This window comes from Scyliorhinus torazame, chromosome 7 (assembly GCF_047496885.1).
Source record: "Scyliorhinus torazame isolate Kashiwa2021f chromosome 7, sScyTor2.1, whole genome shotgun sequence".
In the NCBI taxonomy this organism is placed as follows: domain Eukaryota; kingdom Metazoa; phylum Chordata; class Chondrichthyes; order Carcharhiniformes; family Scyliorhinidae; genus Scyliorhinus; species Scyliorhinus torazame.
In genome coordinates, this window is record NC_092713.1 from 273,382,185 (window position 1) to 273,402,964 (window position 20,780).

Below are 20,780 nucleotides of genomic sequence, written 5' to 3' on the forward strand. Positions count from 1 at the left end.
GAGTGTATACCAGAATGTTATTACCTTAAAAATGATGTCTTAATAAGAAACTGGAGACATTTACATACGCATGCAGATAAAAGTGGGAAGAAGGTCATCAAGTAGTATTGCCGTTAGGGTATAGAAAGGATGTGTTGCGAGTAGCACAGTAGGAATTCATTTGAGAGTAAGGAAAACTCAAGCTAAAATACAAAAACATTTTTATCGGCATGGACTACATTAAGATGTAGTTAAATTCTGTTGAGCATGTCACACATGTCAAGTGATAGGGAAACCTCAAGCCCTTAATACCCATTCCAGCATTTGAGGAACATTTTACGAGGATCTTAATTGATTGCGTAGGGCCGCTTCCTAAAACGAAAAGTGGGAATCAATACCTTTTGACTACAATGGATGTGTCTACTAGGTTTTCAGAGGCCATTCCATTACACAATATTACAGCTAAAAAGATTGTGGAGGACTTACTTAATTTGTTTTACTAGATATGGGGCTGGATTCTCTGCACCCGACGCCGAAACCGGCACCAGGGCGGAGAATCCAGTTTCACGCATGGAATCAGGACTGGCACCGGTTCCTCGATTCTCCGCAACCGAAAAGCAGCGTACCCAGGGAGAATGCCGCGCCTCGTATTCCCCACCTGCGGCCATTGCTTGAGGCCCGCCCTGCTATTCCCCGTCCCGACTGGCCGAAGTTCCGATGGCGTATTTCTAATATGGTCACAGCCGTTCGGGAAACTCACGAGGCTGCTGCGGACTCAGTCTGCGGCCGGCATGGTCGGGGGCGGGCCGATCGGAGGGCAGGGCGGGTCTCGTACGTGACTGCGCCTTTATTGTGCGGGCGGTCTAGGTCAGGCGCGTGGCTGATCGGGGGCACTCGTGGTCCAGCTCCGAGGTCTGAGTCCGCCGTGCGCATGCGCGGCCTCTGACCCAGAAGTACAGGGGGCTGTATCTGCAGCTGGAGCTGCGAGCTCCACGACAGCTGCCTGCTAGCCGTCTGCAGGGCTGTGAATCTGTGGCCTTTTGCCGCCAGTTTTTCTGGCATAAAAGACCATCGTTTTCACGACGGCGTGGGGACACCGTCCCTGAAACGTGGAGCATTCAGCCCATGGACTGCGCACAGAAATATAATCGGATCAAGGATCAAATTTTACCTTAAAGTTATTCAAGGTTATGGATAGCTTAGAAGTAAAACAATTTAAATCAACAATTGCAGGGTGCATTGGAACTGTGGCATCAGGTGTTAAAGACAATGTTGAGAGCTTATTGTCAAGATTATCCAGAGGCTTGGGATAAAGGAATTCCATTCATACTGTTTGCAATTAAGGATGACCCTGATGAGTCAACCAAATTCAGTCCCTTTAAACTGATTTTTGGTCATGAGGTAAGAGGACCACTTAAATTGATTAAGGAGAAATTAGTGAGTGAGCAGTCTGAAATTACATTATTGGATTACGTGTCAAATTGTAGTAAACATTTAAATAGAGCAGGTGAATTGGCTAGACAACATTTAAAAATTGCACAACATGTGATGAAACAGAAAGCGGACAAAAAAGCAAATATTTATAATTTTTCCAGTCGAGACAAAGTTTTAGTACTGTTACCAGTGGTCGGTGAACCTTTAAAATCAAGATTTTGTGGACCTTATCAGATCGAAAGGAAATTGAGTGAGGTGAATTATTTGATAAGAACCCCAAAGAATGAAAACTTTACCGAGCGTGTCATGTGAATGTGCTTAAAAGGTAGTTTGAAAGGGAAGGAGAGCAAAAGGAGGAGGTTTTAGTGATTATGACTCAAAGTGAAAAACCGAATCCAGATGACTCTGAATTTGACATTCCTCAAATTAAATTGGATAGCGAGGATGTTTTTAAAAATTGGGATAAAGTGTATGGGAAATGCTTTTCCAATTAAACAACATCCATATAGTCTTAATCGTCTAAAATTGTCACAGATTCATAAGAACATAAGAACTAGGAACAGGAGTAGGCCATCTGGCCCCTCGAGCCAGCTCCGCCATTTAATGAGATCATGGCTGATCTTTGTGGCCTCAGCTCCACTCTCCGGCCCGTACACCATATCCCCGAATTCCTTTATTCTTTAGAAAGGTATCTATCTTTTTCTTAAAAACATTTAACGAAGGAGCCTCAACTGCTTCACTGGGCAAGGAATTCCAGAGATTCACAACCCTTTGAGTGAAGAAGTTCCTCCTAAACTCGGTCCTAAATCTACTTCCCCTTATTTTGAGGCTATGCCCCCTAGTTCTGCTTTCCCCGACCAGTGGAAACAACCTGCCCGCATCTATCCGATCTATTCCCTTCATAATTTTAAATGTTTCAATAAGATCCCCCCGCATCCTTCTAAACCTCCAATGAGTACAGTCCCAGTCTACTCAACCTCTCATCATAATCTAATCCCCTCAACTCTGGGATCAACCTAGTGAATCTCCTCTGCACTCCCTCCAGTGCCAATATCTCCTTTCTCAGGTAAGGAGACCAAAACTGAACACAATACTCCAGATGTGGCCTCACCAACACCTTATACAACTGCAGCATTACCTCCCTAGTCTTGAACTCCATCCCTCTAGCAATGAAAGACAAAACTCGATTAGCCTTCTTAATCACCTGTTGCACCTGCACACCAACTTTTTGCGACTCGTGCACCAGCACACCCAGGTCCCTCTGCACAGCAGCATATTTTAACATCTTACCGTTTAAATAATAATCCATTCTGCTGTTATTCCTCCCAAAATGGATAGCCTCACACTTGGCAACATTGAATTTCATCTGCCAGACCCTACCCCATTCACCTAACCCATCCAAATCCTTCTGCAGACTTCCGGTATCCTCTGCACTTTTTGCTTTACCACTCATCTTAGTGTTGTCTGCAAACTTTGACACATTGCACTTGGTCCCCAACTCCAAATCGTCTATGTAAATTGTGAACAACTGCGGGTCCAACACTGATCCTTGAGGGACCCCACTAGTTACAGGTTGCCAACCAGAGAAACACCCATTTATCCCCACTCTCTGCTTTCTGTTATTAACCAATCCTCTACCCATGCTACCACTTTACCCTCAATGCCATGCATCTTCAGTTTATGCAGCAACCTTTTGTGTGGCACCTTGTCAAAAGCTTTCTGGAAATCCAGATATACCACATCCATTGGCTCCCCGTTATCTACTGCACTGGTAACGTCCTCAAAAAATTCTACCAAATTAGCCAGACACGACCTACCCTTTGTGAACCCATGCTGCGTCTGCCCAATGGGACAATTTCCCTCCAGGTGCCCCGCTATTTCCTCCTTAATGATAGATTCCAGCATTTTCCCTACAACCAAAGTTAAGCTTACCGGCCTATAATTACCCGCTTTCTGCCGACCTCCTTTTTTAAACAGTGGTGTCACGTTTGCTACTTTCCAATCCTCTGGGACCACCCCAGAGTCTAGTGAATTTTGATAAATTATCACTAGTGCGTTTACAATTTCCCTAGCCATCTCTTTTAACACTCTGGGATGCATCCCATCAGGGCCAGGAGACTTGTCTACCTTTAGCCCCATTAGCTTGCCAATACTGCCTCCTTAGTGATTACAATCATCTCAAGGTCCTCACCTATCATATCTTTATTTCCATCAGAAATTGAAAGTATGTTTGAAAGTTGCAGCGAGTGGAGCTCACCCATAGTGATGGTACCGAAACTAGACGGTATCCAATGGTTGTGTATGGACTATAGAAAAGTTAATGCAGTTAAAAAAACAGAATCTTATCCTATCCATCAGCTGGAGGACTGCATTGAGAAGGTGGGACAATCAACTTGTATTTCCAAACTGGATTTACTCAAAGATTACTGGCTTTATCCAAAAGGGCAAAGGAGACTTCAGCTTTTGTGACTCCAGATGATATATAGCAATTTAAAGTTATGCCATTTGGCATGAAAAGCGCCCCAGCCACATTTCAATGGTTAACTAACAAAGTCATTTCAGGATTACCCAATTGTGCAGTGTACATAGACGATCTGGTGATTCTTAGTCAGACATGGAAAGAACACTTCAAGCATCTGATCGAGTTGTTCGATCGACTTCAGGAGGCGGGTTTGGTGGGCAACCTAGCCAAAAGTGAGTTTGAAAAAGCCCAAGTCATATTCCTTGGCTATACAATTGGACATGGACAAATAGTCCCATGGGATGTGTAAACAAAAGTTATTGGGAAGTTCCCAATACACTCGGCACAAAGGGAAATAATTAGATTTATCGGCCTGGGCGGTTTTTACCGTAAATTTGTGCCGAATTTTAGCAGCGTGTTGCTCCACTGACAGACTTGCTGAAGAAGTGTAGCACATTTCAGTTGACAGTGAAGTGTCAACAGGCATTTGACAGCCTGAAGGCTATGTTAACAATTGCTCCTGTGTTGGCCACCCCAACTTACACAAAACCATTCAAGGTGGCTATCGATGCGAGTGATGTGGGCGTAGCTGCCATGCTCTTGCAAGAATATGACGAAGGAATAGAGCAGCCTATTGGGTATTTTTCAAAAAAATTAAATGATTACCAGAGGAAGTATTCGACAATTGAAAAGGAGACTTTGAGCTTGGTGCTGGATTTGCAACATTTTTACATTTATGTTACCTGCAATTCTTTTGAAACAATTGTATATACTGATCATAATGCATTGACGTTTTTGGAGAAATTCAAGAATAAAAATGTCAGACTGTTTCAATGGAATCTATTATTACAGCCATTTAATTGAAAACTTATACATGCGGCAGGATGGGAAAACGTGATAGCTGATGCTTTGTCACGAATGTGATAAAAAGGTTCGACGGTGGAAGATAAAGAACTGAAATGGATTATATTACTGTAAATGTTTGCCTGTTTTGATTTTATAAAATGTATGTATGTTTATTGTAAAGTGTTAGAAATATGCAAGTGAAAAGGTTTGAAAAATAAAACCATCTTCGAAGTTGATGATTTATTTTCTTGGAGGAAGTGCCATGTGAGTGTCCCTTCAAGAAAGGTTTTGCTTTTACGACATGGCTTGTAGCACCGCTTGAGTGATGTCATTTGTGGGTGGAGCTGGGCTGTGGCTGTCAGGTGAGAGTGGGTTTAGGCTTTTGGGTTTCAGTTTTGGTTTGTTGGTTTGGACTGCAGAAGAGAAGCAGTGTTTCCCTCTTTTCTCTGTTTAAAAAAAAACTGTTCCAGTGCATTGAAAGCACATTGGGTGTGGCAACCTGTCTTGGTACCTTTGAAGATAGAGTTTTTTTCAGAAGGAGTTTTGAATCTGCTGGTTGGAGGCTGGAAGGGACAAGTCCCATTTAAGTGAGATTACAGTGCTGCGCCACGCCCTTAAAAGGGGTTTTGGTTTATTGGATTTTGTATTTAACTGGAAGAGCTACTCAGGGGGATTCATTAAGAGTTATATACATAGATTACTGTAGCTGTTGAATGTTGTTTCATGTTTGTAATTGAGAACAACTTCTTGCTAACTGTTTTATATATGTTAACTACATTCTTATAATGAACTTTGTTTTGATAAAAGTGCCTAGGGAGTCTGATGAATCACATCTGGAGTGAAGGCTCTTGTGCTCATCCTAGCCAAATTCAACATCATAGTTATAGGTGAGGTGCGCTTCATAATACACTTTGGGGTTTCTAAGCCCTGACCCATAATATCATTATGTACCTCACCTAAGAGCTCAGGTCAAAAATATATAATAGCACATCATCGGTGTCCAGAGGCACCAAGTGCTTCACAACCTCTCCCCCGCTGACTATCCCCTTCCATAAATCAGAGCACCGGCCAAAGACTCTCTCGCCAATGCAAACAGAAGTGGGGACATGGGGCATCCGTGCCTTGGTCCCCAATGCAGCAGAGAGTAACCTGAATTCACATCATTTGTTTGCACACATGCCAGTGGATCCGTATACAACAGTTTCCCATGCCACAAACTTAGGACCAATCCCAAACTTCCCAAACACTGCAAAGATATAGCTCCACTCCACCCGATCAAATGCATTCTCCACATCAAACACCACCACCACCTCCAATTTCCTTCCTTATGCTGAAGAAAGCATCTCATTCAACAGTCGCTGCACATTTGATGACAACTGCCTACCCTTAACGAACCCCGTCTGATCCTTCCCAATTACCTTCGGAAGGCAGTTCTCCAACCTCAACGCCCAATACCTCCGTCAGTATCTTGCCATCCACATTCAGAGGTATGGGCCTAGATGACCCACACTCCACCAGATCCTTATCCTTTTAAGCAACAAAATGGAGGCTTGACCCATTGTTTCTTGCAAGGCCCCCTGAACCATTGCATCCTCAAACATTTCTACCAACAGTGGAGCCAACTTATCCGTAAACATTTTATAAAATTTCATGGCAAAACCATCTGGCCCCAGTGCTTTACACATCTGCATTTTCCTATTGCTACCTGCACATCTTCCACTGTCTCCTCCAATCCTGCCCTCTCCTACCTCTGGGCACTCCCAATCGCCCCAAAAGCTCCCTCTTATCCAATGCATCTTCCGGTGGCTCTGACCTATACAAATCCCTAACTCTTCAAAAATGTGTTCTTCTGCTCCAGTGCCACCACCAGCTCATCCTTTCCATCTCTGACCTGAACTATCTTCACCGCTACTTGCCTGCTGAGTTGGTCCATCAACATACGCCCTAACCCTAGTCACTGTCAACTCCCTGCTCCTCCCCTGAATCCCCCAACCACTTCCTCTTCAAAACATCTCATCCAATATCATCCTCATCCCCCAACCAGATACACCTCCCAGGCGCATTGAAACCTGTCTATGCAGGCTCCAACGACTGCGGGCCCTCTCCCCCACCTCGTTCCCATTCACTAGCAAACGTGCGTTTACTAGCGAGAACCAGAGCCCCATCCCCTACACAGAAACAAATCCCAACACCCAATCTCCCTATAACCAGACCTTCCAAACTCCCCATCCCATAATCCCACAAACTCAACATGAAAAAACATACAAAATCCCAGCCAATCCCTACTTTTCCTCAACCCCGCCCTTCCCCACAACCACACCAAAAATAAATAACCCCCAAATAACAAGAAAAATGAGGGGAGATACAAAGATCTCAGTCCTTCAGTCTTCACGGAAGCCTCTGTAATGATCTCTGTATGTGTTAATAAATGTTCAGTTAATGTAAAGTAAGTACAGACAGATGATCACTAGATGGCAACACTAACAGGTGCTACAAAGGGAGTTCATTGCTCTTTCATTAGTTAGTGTGTGGAGAACAGCTAGAGTGAAGACGCGATCAGGTCAGAGTGTAGTGTATTATTAGAATTGTTAGTTTAATCTCAATTTACTTACTTGTTTTACTAGTTTAGTATTGAAGTTAAAGAACTCACTAGTTTATTATATATTACTCAATAAACGTTTTGTCATCATCTGGAAGACTTCGACTATTTCTAGTCAGAATTCAATACAACTCGGCAAGCCAAAAAGAGTAATATTTATATTACAATTTAGTAATATAACAGCCTACGCCTCCTCAAAAAAAAGTATTTTGAGTTATGAGTCATCTTCGCCAGGTAGACAACTTCAAACTCACGTTCCTACTATACAACGCCACCTTCACCCGACAAAAGACCGCCCATTCACTTCTCGATTCTGCTTTGCCCAACTCAAGATCTTCTCCTTCACCTGGTAGCTGTCCACAGGTCTCGGTGGTTCAGTCACCTTTGGCTTCGGCCAGAGGAGTGACTGATGGGCCCTGTCCAACTAGTAAAGGGGCAGGACCCTCCACCTCCTCCATCAACTTAGCGAACATCTGGGCGGCATCATGGTGCAGTGGTTAGCACTGCTGCCTCACTGTGCTGAGGACCCAGGTTCGACCCTGGCCCTGGGTCACTGTCCATGTGGAGTATGCACATTCTCCCCATGTCTGCGTGGGACTCACCCCCACAACCCAAATATGTGCAGGGTAGGTGGATTGGCCATGCTAAATTGCCCCTAAATTGGAAAACAATAATTGGCCACTTTTAATAAACATAGCGAACATCTCCGCAAAGCCCCCAACTCACCACCCCCTCAAGCAATCCCATGGTCCTCAAATTCTGCCTTCGTGACCTGTTCTCCAGGTCCTCCACCTTGGCTCTCAACCCTTTATTGACCTCCGCAGCTCCTCCTCACCCATCGATGCAAACTGGTCGCTGTACTGCGACAATGCCTCCTCCACCCCCTTCAACACCTCTCCTTGATCCTGCATCTCCTTCGACGTCTGAGTCAACGCCACCTTTATCAGGTCAAGAGCCTCATCTACCCACGCCTTGAGTGAGGTTATCATCTCTTTCCGATGCATGTCGAGGTGCTTGGAGGACAGCCGCTCAAACTCCCCTGACACTACTTCAGTCAGCTTTTCCACAGTAATGAGAGCAGCCCCTCCCGACGAACTAGCACCCGCCATCTTTCCTCCTGTTGGACTCACATCTACATTCGCCGATGGACTTCGCTCGCCCCTTTCCTCTTCTTCTGGAACTTCGACATTCCACAACATCCTCAGACCTTCCAACACCAAATCATTCAAAAAATTTCCCATAAAGGGCCAAAAACCAGAAACACGAGCAGAAGCCACCCAACGTGCGACATATCGTCGCCAGATTGCACTTTTAAAAAAAATATTTTATTGAGGCATTTACATACATATATCAAACACAGCCATAAAAATACAAGCAAATAGGAATGCAAATAATCAAAACAAATAAACATCTAACGCCCCACCATCCTGCCTCCCGCCCCCCCCCAACTCCCCTACCCTTTTTAGCTGTACTGGAACAGCTTGGCTCCCTTAACTTCGCCATCTCTCTCACCTCTTTTAAGATCCTCCTGAAATTTAGCTCTGATCAAGTCTGTTCTTCGGTTTGGTGCCAGTTCTACTCTCAACAGCTTTGGGATTGCTCCATATTAAACTTGTAACTGTAGTACATTTCTCAACTTGAAGATTTCACAAGTTGCTGTCAGTTTCAGGAGTGTCATTAGGTTGAATGCTGGTAGTTTTACCATCATTACTAATACAAAGCCCAGGCTAATATCATTTTGGCTGATGACATGCCTCTGTGAATGACTATGATTTAGTGGCCATTACTGAAACATGGTTAAAAGATGGTCATGACTGGGAGTTAAATATTCAAGGGTATCAGACTATACGAAAGGATAGAATGGATGGTAAGGGTGGTGGTGTAGCTTTGTTGTTTAAGGATGGCATCCGGGCAATAGTAAGGGATGATATTGGTGCTATGGAGGACAAGGTTGAATCAATTTGGGTGGAAATCAGGAATAGTAAGGCGAAAAGGTCACTGATAGGAGTAGTCTATAGGCCACCAAATAGTAACAGGATGGTAGGGCAGGCAATAGGCAAAGAAATAACGGATGCATGTAGAAATGGTACAGCGGTTATCATGGGAGATTTTAATCTGCATATCGATTGGTTTAACCAGGTTGGTAAAGGCAGCCTTGAGGAGGAGTTTGTAGAATGTGCCCGGGATAATTTCCTAGAACAGTATGTAATGGAACCTACAAGGGAACAAGCGGTCCTAGATCTGGTCCTGTGTAATAAGGCAGGATTGATTAATGATCTCATAGTTCGGGACCCTCTTGGAAGGAGCGACCACAATATGGTGGAATTTAAAATATAGTTGGAGGATGACAAGGTAAAATCAAACACTAGTGTTTTGTGCTTAAACAAAGGCGATTACAATGGGGTGAGAAAAGAACTAGCTAAGGTAGACTGGGAGCAAAGACTTCATGGTGAAGCATGGTGACTTCATGGAGGAACAGTGGAGAACCTTCCGAGCGATCTTTCACAGTGTTCAGAAAAGGTTCATACCGACAAAAAAGAAAGACGGTAGAAAGGGGAAAAATCGACCGTGGATATCTAAGGAGGTGAGGGAGAGTATCAAATTGAAGGAAAAAACATACAAAGTGGCAAATATTAGTGGGAGACTAGAGGACTGGGAAGTCTTTAGGGGACAACAGAAAGCTACTAAAAAAGCTATAAAGAAGAGTAAGGTAGACTATGAAAGTAAACTGGCTCAGAACATAAAAGCAGATAGTAAAAGCTTCTACAAATATATAAGACAAAAAAAGAGTGGCTAAGGTAAATATTGGTCCTTTGGAAGATGAGAAGGGAGATTTAATAATAGGAGACGGGGAAATGGCTGAGGAGCTGAACAGGTTTTTTGGGTCAGTCTTCACAGTGGAGGACGCAAATAACATGCCAGTGACTGATGGAAATAAAGATATGATAGGTGAGGACCTTGAGATGATTGTAATCACTAAGGAGACAGTATTGGCAAGCTAATGGGGCTAAAGGTAGACAAGTCTCCTGGCCCTGATGGGATGCATCCCAGAGTGTTAAACGAGATGGCTAGGGAAATTGTAAACGCACTAGTGATAATTTATCAAAATTCACTAGACTCTGGGGTGGTCCCAGAGGATTGGAAAGTAGCAAACGTGACACCACTGTTTAAAAAAGGAGGTCGGCAGAAAGCGGGTAATTATAGGCCGGTAAGCTTAACTTCGGTTGTAGGGAAAATGCTGGAATCTATCATTAAGGAGGAAATAGCGGGGCACCTGGAGGGAAATTGTCCCATTGGGCAGACGCAGCATGGGTTCACAAAGGGTAGGTCATGTCTGACTAATTTGGTAGAATTTTTTGAGGACGTTACCAGTGCAGTAGATAACGGGGAGCCAATGGATGTGGTATATCTGGATTTCCAGAAAGCTTTTGACAAGGTGCCACACAAAAGGTTGCTGCATAAACTAAAGATGCATGGCATTGAGGGTAAAGTGGTAGCATGGGTAGAGGATTGGTTAACTAACAGAAAGCAGAGAGTGGGGATAAATGGGTGTTTTTCTGGTTGGCAATCTGTAACTAGTGGGGTCCCTCAAGGATCAGTGTTGGGCACGCAGTTGTTCACAATTTACATAGACGATTTGGAGTTGGGGACCAAGTGCAATGTGTCAAAGTTTGCAGACGACACTAGGATGAGTGGTAAAGCAAAAAGTGCAGAGGATACCAGAAGTCTGCAGAAGGATTTGGATAGGTTAGGTGAATGGGGTAGGGTCTGGCAGATGGAATTCAATGTTGCCAAGTGTGAGGCTATCCATTTTGGGAGGAATAACAGCAGAATGGATTATTATTTAAACGGTAAGATGTTAAAACATGCTGCTGTGCAGAGGGACCTGGGTGTGCTGGTGCACGAGTCGTAAAAGGTTGGTGTGCAGGTGCAACAGGTGATTAAGAAGGCTAATCGAGTTTTGTCTTTCGTTGCTAGAGGGATGGAGTTCAAGACTAGGGAGGTTATGCTGCAATTGTATAGGGTGTTGGTGAGGCCGCATCTGGAGTATTGTGTTCAGTTTTGGTCTCCTTACCTGAGAAAGGAGATATTGGCACTGGAGGGAGTGCAGAGGAGATTCACTAGGTTGATCCCAGAGTTGAGAGGATTAGATTATGACGAGAGGTTGAGTAGACTGGGACTGTACTCATTGGAGTTTAGAAGGATGCGGGGGGATCTTATTGAAACATATAAAATTATGAAGGGAATAGATAGGATAGATGTGGGCAGGTTGTTTCCACTGGTCGGGGAAAGCAGAACTAGGGGGCATAGCCTCAAAATAAGGGGAAGTAGATTTAGGACGGAGTGTAGGAGGAACCTCTTCACCCAAAGGGTTGTGAATCTCTGGAATTCCTTGCCCAGTGAAGCAGTTGAGGCTCCTTCTTTAAACGTTTTTAAGAAAAAGATAGATACCTTTCTAAAGAATAAAGGGATTCGGGGATATGGTGTACGGGCCGGAGAGTGGAGCTGAGTCCACAAAGATCAGCCATGATCTCATTAAATGGCGTAGCAGGCTCGAGGGGCCAGATGGCCTACTCCTGTTCCTAGTTCTTATGGAGAGCTTTGATGAGACATTGCCTGCATAACGGCATGCTGTTGCTGTGAAAAATGAGCCTGCTGCATGAGAAAATTCACAAAAGGGTTGTGATTACTAGTGAAAAGAAGTTTCATGAGAATACAAGAATGAACAGGCCTGAAAAGATATTTCAGTTCACCTGACTTGTCCTATTATGGATGAAATACCATGCTACACAATACCCCTGTACCCCTCTGCTGGATATCTAGAAGGGACTCGAAACGTCAACTATTTTCTGTTCGTTTTAATGTCCCTTCAAAGCCTTTTTCCTGAATTTGAGATGATGCGCTCCTATTGTAGGATCTTTGTTTATGTTAAACGAATTGGGGTTGGTATTGGGAAATTACATACATTAGAACAAATCTTTTGGGATTGGAGCAAAACTGAGGCCGGAGGGAAACAAAGTTAAACTCGGGAACTTTTCAAATTTCCAATATTAATAGACTGAAAAACATCACGGTAAAATTATTAAATCTATCTGGCTCCAGACAGTGCAAAATAAAAGCATTACAGTTGCTTGGTTATGTTTGGATTCAAATGTATCAGACCCTTGGATTTTGGAAACATTTACCTTTACAATGTATTCTCAGACTGACTATTTCCAGTGTAATGACTGTACTCCTCCAGCCACTTACCTCGCTGACGATGGTGGAGATGTACTGATCCTTACTGTACTCCCAACCATCCAAACAGGGCTCCTGTTCCACCTCAGACATATTGATGGAATCTGGGTCGGCAAACGTCGCTGAAAGATTCCTGATCACATCCAACCGGTACCGTCTGCACTGGCTGTGCTGGAGTTTGCCTCTTTTTTGTTCCAGAGGGATAGTCCGATTCAGCCACGCTTCACTCAGATTGAGATTCCCGGGAATTAAACAGCGATGCTCCGGAATACCCCCGACAAAAACTATGGACAGACCCCCGAAGCCATTGGGAAATACACTGAGGCTTAAAACAGAGAAGATCATTTTCTGAAAAGGTCCCCATTCTCCGAGGAAAGCGGTGATTTCATCGTAATCCCGCATGTTAGTGACAGAGGGAGGACTGAGAGCGACTGACTGACTTCCCTCAAACTGCAGCAATTGACCGTTGGAGGGCGGAGCACCAGTTTGCAGAATTGCATTATTTCAAAGTCTAAATAATTCTAGATCGTTTTAAAATTGTCTGATCTTTCTCCGACACTGACCCTGCACTCTGAAAGCGTGTTCATTGAAAGTGATGTTAAAAACGCTGTTCGGTTAAGTGCCTGTTGCATTAAATGTGTGTTTCATAGAATCCCTGCAGTGCCATTCGGAGGCCATTCGGCCCATCGCGTCTGCATCCACCGTTCAAACGAGCGCTCTGCCCATGTCCACTCACTCAACCACCCCTCCCTAACCCCATATCCTAACCTGCACATCCGTGGACACTAAGGGGCAATGTAGCATGGCCAATCCATCTAACCTGCACATCTTTGGACTTTGGGAGGAAACCGGAGCAACCGGAGGAAACCTACGCAGACACGGGGAGGATGTATAAACACCACACAGACAGTGACTCAAAGCCGGAATTGAACCCAAGTCCCTGGCGCTGTGAGGTAGCAGGCTAACCACTGTGCCACTATGTTTGCAGGAATGTTGCGTGGGATATGCAGGCAGCCCAGAAAGCATCATTTCAGGTCGTTCAGCTATATATAAAATAGCTTACATTTATATAGCACCATTAATGGACATTCCAGCTGGAAATATTTCAAATGAAATTTGACATAAAACTAATTAAGGAGATATTAGGTTTTGTAAGGACCATGAAAAATCCACATCGTGTTTGTTGAAATAAAAACTTACTTTATTTTACAACTACTATTAAGACAGCTCCAGTAATTCCCTACTGGGTCTTATCTTGTTGGTGCCTTACTGGCCGACTGTATTTATATATAACCAGAGATTGTTAAAGGTCCCCGCTCCGTTATCCGGGGAGCTGGTATAACTGTCCCTACCCTGTAAGATCCGTGCAGTTTTATAACTCCCCCCCCCCCCCCCCCCCCCCACCCCATACACAAAGTCCAAAGGATCTTCCGATGTCTGCGGGGTAGGAGGGCACTGGACTCTCTTTACATTCCGTTAGACTTCTGAAGCTTGAGTTTCCATCTCCGAAACCGTGCCCACGACCACAGACATTGCGGCGTCCTGACCCCCTTGGGGTCCCGTCATGGTTAGCTGTAGCATGAGAGGTGGCTAGATGAGAACTTACCGCTCATGAGGTTGTTATCGAAGAAGCGGTCGCCTGGATCAAAAGTGGTTAAGGTGCTTTCGCATAATACGACTCTGGGCTTGCACCTGGTAAGAAACTGGCTCTGTTTGGCGAAGGATAACGCTGGAGATCCACTGGGCGCCATCGGCGAAGTTTCGAATAAACACCGAGTCAACTGGTACCAAGTGCCTGGAAGGTCGATGTCGAGAGGGATAGTGCCCCTGCTGCTCTGGTTGTGGTGCACTTTCGCATCTATGTCTGGAAAAATCACACTAAGGTGGGTACGAAGTCTCCGGACCATCAGCAGTTCTGCAGGGGCTGCACCAGTTACTGTGTGTGGAGTGGTCCTGTAGCAAAACAATAAATGAGCCAGCCTAGTGTCTATCGATCCAGAAAGCTGTTTCTTGAGGCCCAGTTTAAATGGTTGCACCACTTGCTCCGCTAAACCATTAGAAGCGGGGTGATATGAGGTGGTACGAATGTGCCGCATCCCTTCAGAAACACAGAGAACTGCTCACTCATGAAAGGAGTGTCATTATCAGCAACGAGTACTTCAGGGAGGCCGTGCATGCAAAATGATGAACGTAACTTCTCAATGCTTGCCTGGGATGTGGTTCCCGCCATATTCTGTACTTCAAGCGGAGCAGCAGAGTGGCACAGTGGTTAGCACTGTTGCCTCACAGTGCCAGCGACCCAGGTTCAATTCTGGCCTTGGGTCACTGTCTGCGAGGGTTTCCTCCAGGAGCTCAAATTTCCTCCCAGACTGCAAAGATGTGCAGGTTAGGTGGAGTGGCCATGATTAATTGCCGCTTAGTGTCCAGGGGTATGTAGGTTCGATGGCGTTACAGGGATAGGGTGGGGAGTGGACCTAAGGAGGGTGATCATTCAGTGGGTCAGTGCAGATTCGATGGGCTGAATGGCCTCCTTCTGCACTGTCGGGATTCTATGATTCTAAGCCACGTTCAATGGGCGTCAATCAACAAGAGAAACATAAAATGCGTGCCGGCACTTTCATCTTGAACCTGGGGCGTCATTCTCCGACCCCCCAGCGGGCCGGAGAATGGCCGTTGGCCGCCGTGAATCCCGACCCCGCCGGTTGCCGAAGTCTCCGAAGGGAGAAAAGTCGGCGGGGCGTTAATGGCGCCGCTGCCGCGGAGAATGTCACGGGTCTGCGCAAGGCAGCCGATTTTCGGCCTGCCGATATTCTCCCTTCCGGATGGGCCGAAGTCCCGTCGACGTGATGACCGTTCACGTCGACGTAAATCAAACCTCCTTTTCATCGGCGTGAACCTGTGGTCCAGGTTCACGCCGACCAGCGTGGATGTGAGTGACGGCCTGGGGGGTTGGCCGCTGGGCAGGCGATGGCGTGGCCGCAGTCTGAATGTGTGGGGAGAGGTGTGTCTCGGGTTGTGTGTGTGTGTGTGCGGCGGGGAGGGGGTGGTTAGAGTGGGCTGGGCTCCGGGGGAGTGCCGGGAGGGGGGTCCGTGCCGGGGAGGAGGATGGCGGGTCCGTGCCAGGGAGGGGGATGGGGGGTCCGTGCCGGGGAGGAGGTTGGGGGGGTCCGTGCCGGGGAGGAGGTTGGGGTCCATGCCGGGGAGGGGGATGGGGGGGGGTCCGTGCCGGGGAGGCGGATGGGGGGTCCGTGCCGGGGAGGAGGTGGGGGGGTCCGTGCTGGGGAGGGGGATGGGGTGGGGTCCGTGCCGGGGAAGGGGATGGGGGGGGCCGTGCCGGGGAGGGGAATGGGGGGGGTCCGTGCCGGGGAGGAGGTTGCGGGGGTCCGTGCCGGGGAGGGGGATGGGGGGTCCGTGCCGGGGAGGAGGATAGGAGGTTGGGGTCCGTGCCGGGAAGGGGGATGGGGGGGTCCGTGCCGGGGAGGAGGATGGGGGTCCGTGCCGGGGAGGGGGGTGGGGGGTCCGTGCCGGGGAGGGGGATGGGGGGTCCGTGCCGGGGAGGAGGTTGGGGTCCGTGCCGGGGAGGAGGATGGGGGGGTCCGTGCCGGGGAGGGGGATGGGGGGGTCTGTGCCGCGGAGGAGGATGGGAGGTTGGGGTCCGTGCCGGGGAGGGGGATGGGGGGTCCATGCCGGGGAGGGGGATGGGGGGTCCGTGCCGGGGAGGGGGATGGGGGGTCTGTGCCGGGAAGGAGGATGGGAGGTTGGGGTCCGTGCCGGGGAGGGGGATGGGGGGTCCGTGCCGGGGAGGAGGATGGGGGGGGTCCGTTCCGGGGAGGTGGATGGGGGGTCCGTGTCGGGGAGGGGGGTGGGGCGTCCGTGCCGGAGAGGGGGATGGGGGGGTCCGTGCCAGGGAGGGGGATGGGGGGTCTGTGCCGGGGAGGAGGATGGGAGGTTGGGTTCCGTGCCGGGGAGGGGGATGGGGGGTCTGTGCCGGGGAGGAGGATGGGCGGGCAAGTGAGTTGGTCCACCTGGCCAGGTGCCAGCCTCCAACAGTTGGACCCATGCGGTCCATGCCACCTGGCTGGGGGGAAGTAGGGGATATGGGCAATGATGACATGTCGTCGTTCCCCCCCCCCCGCCCCCCCACCAGGCCGTCATGTTTTCCGATCATCCAGCGATGTTGGCCGCCGTGGCGGCAGCCGCTAATGTCCATGTTGCCCTGGATGAGGAGGAGGAGGAGGAGCGTGCCAGAGAGGCGGCGCAGGCTGCCGCAGAGGGGCAGGCGGCAGCCGCCCAGGCTGGAGGGACACCTGACCGACAGGACGAGGAGGGGGTGGAGGACGTCGCGGCCCCACGGCAACGGAGGCACCCGAGGGCGCCCCGTGTGTACCGGCCCCGGCAGTCATACCAGGACCTCACGGACCGGGAATGCAGGAGGAGACTCCGGATGAGGCGGGAAACCGTGGCACACATCTGCCACCTGCTGGCACACCTGTCACCGCGTGGCACTGGCGGGGGACACCCTCTCCCCGTGTCCGTCAAGGTTACGGTGGCCCTGAACTGTTATGCAACGGGGTCATTCCAGGCACCGAGTGGGGACCTGTCCGGCATATCGCAGACATCGGTGCATCGGTGCATCCGGGCAGTAACAGATGCCCTATATGCCATGGCGCACCGCTACATCCGCTTCCCTGTGGACAGGGCCAGCCAAGATGCCCGGGCCGTGGGCTTCTCTGCCGTGGTCGGGTTCCCCATGGTCCAGGGCGCGATCGTTGGGATGCACGTCGCCGTGCGGCCACCTGCAGATAACAGGGCCGTGTTCACCAATAGGAAGGGGACCTATTTGATGAACATACAGGTGGTCTGCGACCACCGCATGATGATCCTGCACGTCTGCGCCCGTTACCCAGGCAGTGTACACGACTCATACGTGTTGTCGCGGTCATCCATCCCCGGCATGTACGAGGGACGCCATCCCCGGCTGAGGGGCTGGTTGCTGGGCGACAGGGGCTACCCATTGCGATCGTGGCTGGTGACGCCTGTACAGAGGCCACGCAATGAGGCGGAGAACCGCTACAATGATGCCCATGTAGCGACAAGGGGAGTGATAGAGAGGGGCTTTGGAGTGCTGAAGATGCGTTTCAGGTGCCGGGACCTCTCTGGGGGCGCCCTTCAGTATCGGTCAGATAGGGTCGGCCGCATCATTGTGGTGTGCTGCGTCCTGCACAACATAGCCCAGCAGAGGGGCGATGTGCCGCAGGCAGAGGAGGGCGGAGTGGAGGAGCAGCAGGAAGAGGCGCAGTCCTCCCCAGATGAGGGGGATGGGGGCAATGGTCAGGGCAGACGGGCTAGACACAGGCGGGTGGCTGTCCACCGTTATCGGCTGGCCCAGCGGGCAAGGGACAGACTGATAGCCGCCCGCTTCACTGACTAGATGGGCGTGGGAATCGGGTAGTATGGCCACAGACCGCACACCATGGCAACAGCCGACCACCCACACCCCCCACCCATCCACCCACCCAGCACCCTCACCCCCCTCCCCCACCCCACCCGCATGCACACCACCCCCCCCATTGCCGATCCACCTGCGGCACAACGGCCTGGCTCACACAGTTGCGGGTGGACGCGTGTCTATTGCAGGCCATGGAGGATGATGATAACCCGCCCTGCGGTGAGCTCCTGGCTCCACATCGTTGGACTATGTCTGACCCATGGCCACAGTACCACCATCCACCCGGACCATCCCTGCATGCGGCTGTGACACTGCAGCGCACGGTTCCGTCCTCTGGCCGGGGGGATGTTGATGGCGGCCCAGGGGGAAGGAGGCAGACTCACCTGGGGCTGAGGTAAGACCACCCCTCACACACACACTTGCGCTCAACGTACATGACACCCCCGCACGCTTTGGACAGAGCACAAAGGCAGCTTCTGTAGGTGTAACATTGACTTTAATAACCAAACGAGTTCATGCACGTGCCCTAGCCCATAAAACTCATCTGTGCCCTGCAGCCGTGCCAACTTAATCAGTGTCTAATTGTTTGGCCTTACGGGCCCTTTGACTACGTCTACGTGGTTCCCCAGATGGTACAGCAGAACTGGAGGTGGACTCCTGTGATTCCTGCCCTCTGACACTGGATCCCTTTGGCGGCCGTTTCCTGGGGCGTCCTGGCCTAGATGGGCCAGGCTGCGGCCCGGGCGACTGGGATGGCGAGCTGCCAGCCTGTCCTGCCCGTTGCTCACCCGATGCACCTGGGACAGAAGTGGGGGGAGTCCGAGGTGTTGCGGTGTTCCGGGACCTCCCCTACAGGAGGAGCCGGGACGGACCACACCACCTCCCCCTCCCTCGGGGTGCCCGATGGCCCCCAGGCCTCTACATGGGTGGGGGATGCGAACGGACTGGCCATCCGACGCCCCCCCCGACATCTGGCGCTGCCAGTCCTGGAGGCCCGTGCTGGTATTGACAGGGGTCTGCAGGTTTGCAGCCATGGAGCCCAGGGTGTTGGCAAACCCTGTCTGTGACAGTGCGACGCCGGCTCGCACATGGCCACTGGCGCCGATGCCCTCAGCGATGGCCTGCAGAGACTGGGCCATGGCCTGCTGAGACTGGGCCATGGCCTGCAGAGACTGGGCTATGGACTGCTGAGACTGGGCCATGGCGTTGAGCGCCTCTGCCATCTGGCGCTGGCACTGGCTCATGGCCTCCTGTGAGAGGGCAGCCATGTCCTGGGCCACAGACGCCGCCTGCACGGAAAGCCCCAGGCCTCGCAAACCGTTCCCCATGTCTGACACCGTCGCACCCATTGCCTCCACCGCGAACGCCACCCGTGCGGTGTCGGCCTGGGTGGCACGCATGACCGGCACCACTCCCAGCTCCTGGATGCGGGTGGACTCCTCCACCTGCGACTGCAGCCGCCGCAAGCCGGCCGTCACCCTCTTCGCTCGTCTCCGGGTCGGTGGTTGCATCGGTTCTATGCGTGGGTGTGGTAACCACAGGAACCCGGGATCCATCTGAGCGGCAGATGTTCGCTTGGGCTTGGCTGCCCTCCGACCGCCCGGCCCCTCTGCTGCACCTACCTCCACCTGCTGTACCGGGACGGCTGTGTTGTGCGCACCAGTGAGTGTACCAGACGCCTCATCACTAAAGTGCCCAACCGAGGTGAGTGTTTCTGCGATGGTGGAGGGTGTTGGTGACAGCAGTGGCGTTATGTCGTGCTCTTCGTCCCACTCTGAGTCTATGGCACTTTGGGGTGGGGGTTCGTCTCCACCCATCCACTCTGAGTCACTGTCCGGTATTTCGTCTTCCTGGGTAGTGCTGTCCCGGGTACGGGTGTCCTGGGCAGTGCTGTCCCGGGTAGTGCTGTCCCGGCTAGTGGTGTCCTGGGTAGTGGTGTCCTGGGTAGTGGTGTCCTGGGTAGTGGTGTCCTGGGTAGTGGTGTCCTAGCTCGGATGTGACGGGGGCCTGTGGCTGCCCCCCTCGTCGCTGGGTGGCACACGCCTGCCTCGTCGCTCCCGCACATGACGGGGGTGTCGTCTCCCTGTTGCTCCAGGTCTCTCCGTCTCCCGTGGCCTCCGAGGGGCATCCTGTGGGCATCGCATGCCAGAGGGTCCGGGTCTCTCCGTCTCCCGTGGCCTCCGAGGGGCATCCTGCGGGCATCGCATGCCGGACGGTCCGGGTCTCTCCGTCTCCCGTGGCCTCCGAGGGGCATCCTGCGGACGTCGCATGCCGGAGGGTCCGGGTCTCTCCGTCTCCCGTGGCCTCCGAGGGGCATCCTGCGGGCGTCGCATGCCGGAGGGTCCGGGTCTCTCCGTCTCCCGTGGCCTCCGAGGGGCATCCTGCGGGCGTCGCATGCCGGAGGGTCCGGGTCTCTCCGTCTCCCGTGGCCTCCGAGGGGCATCCTGCGGGCGGTCTGCATCTGCGGGGATAGGTGCCTCGACGTTTGCTCCTGCGATACACAATGAAGCATGCATGGTTAGACACGCAGGCAGTGATCAGGTGATATGGGGGAGGGGGATATAGGGGAGGGGGGATATTGGGGAGGCGGGTATGGGGGAGGGGGGGTATGGGGGAGGGGGGTTATGGGGGATATGAGGAGGGGGATATGGGGGAGGGGGATATGGGGAGGGGGGATATGGGGAGGGGGATTATGGGGGATATGGGGGATATGGGGGATTGGGGGAGGGCGGATATGGGGGAGGGGGTTATGGGGGAGGGGGGATATGGGGGAG

The 20,780-nt window shown here is 50.6% G+C and overlaps 1 protein-coding gene across 2 annotated transcripts in view; it reads right to left on the minus strand.

Moving 5' to 3' along the window:
* The window catches only part of LOC140427040 (organic cation/carnitine transporter 2-like), a 284,081-nt gene extending 271,079 nt beyond the window's left edge, over positions 1 to 13,002 (minus strand). For both annotated transcript variants that reach the window (XM_072512472.1, XM_072512473.1), the window contains exon 1: positions 12,570 to 13,002. In XM_072512472.1, coding sequence (XP_072368573.1) covers positions 12,570 to 12,959 — 390 coding nt within the window. In that variant the 5' untranslated portion in view covers positions 12,960 to 13,002. The remainder of the gene's footprint in view (positions 1 to 12,569) is intronic.
* Positions 13,003 to 20,780: the final 7,778 nt, after the last annotated feature.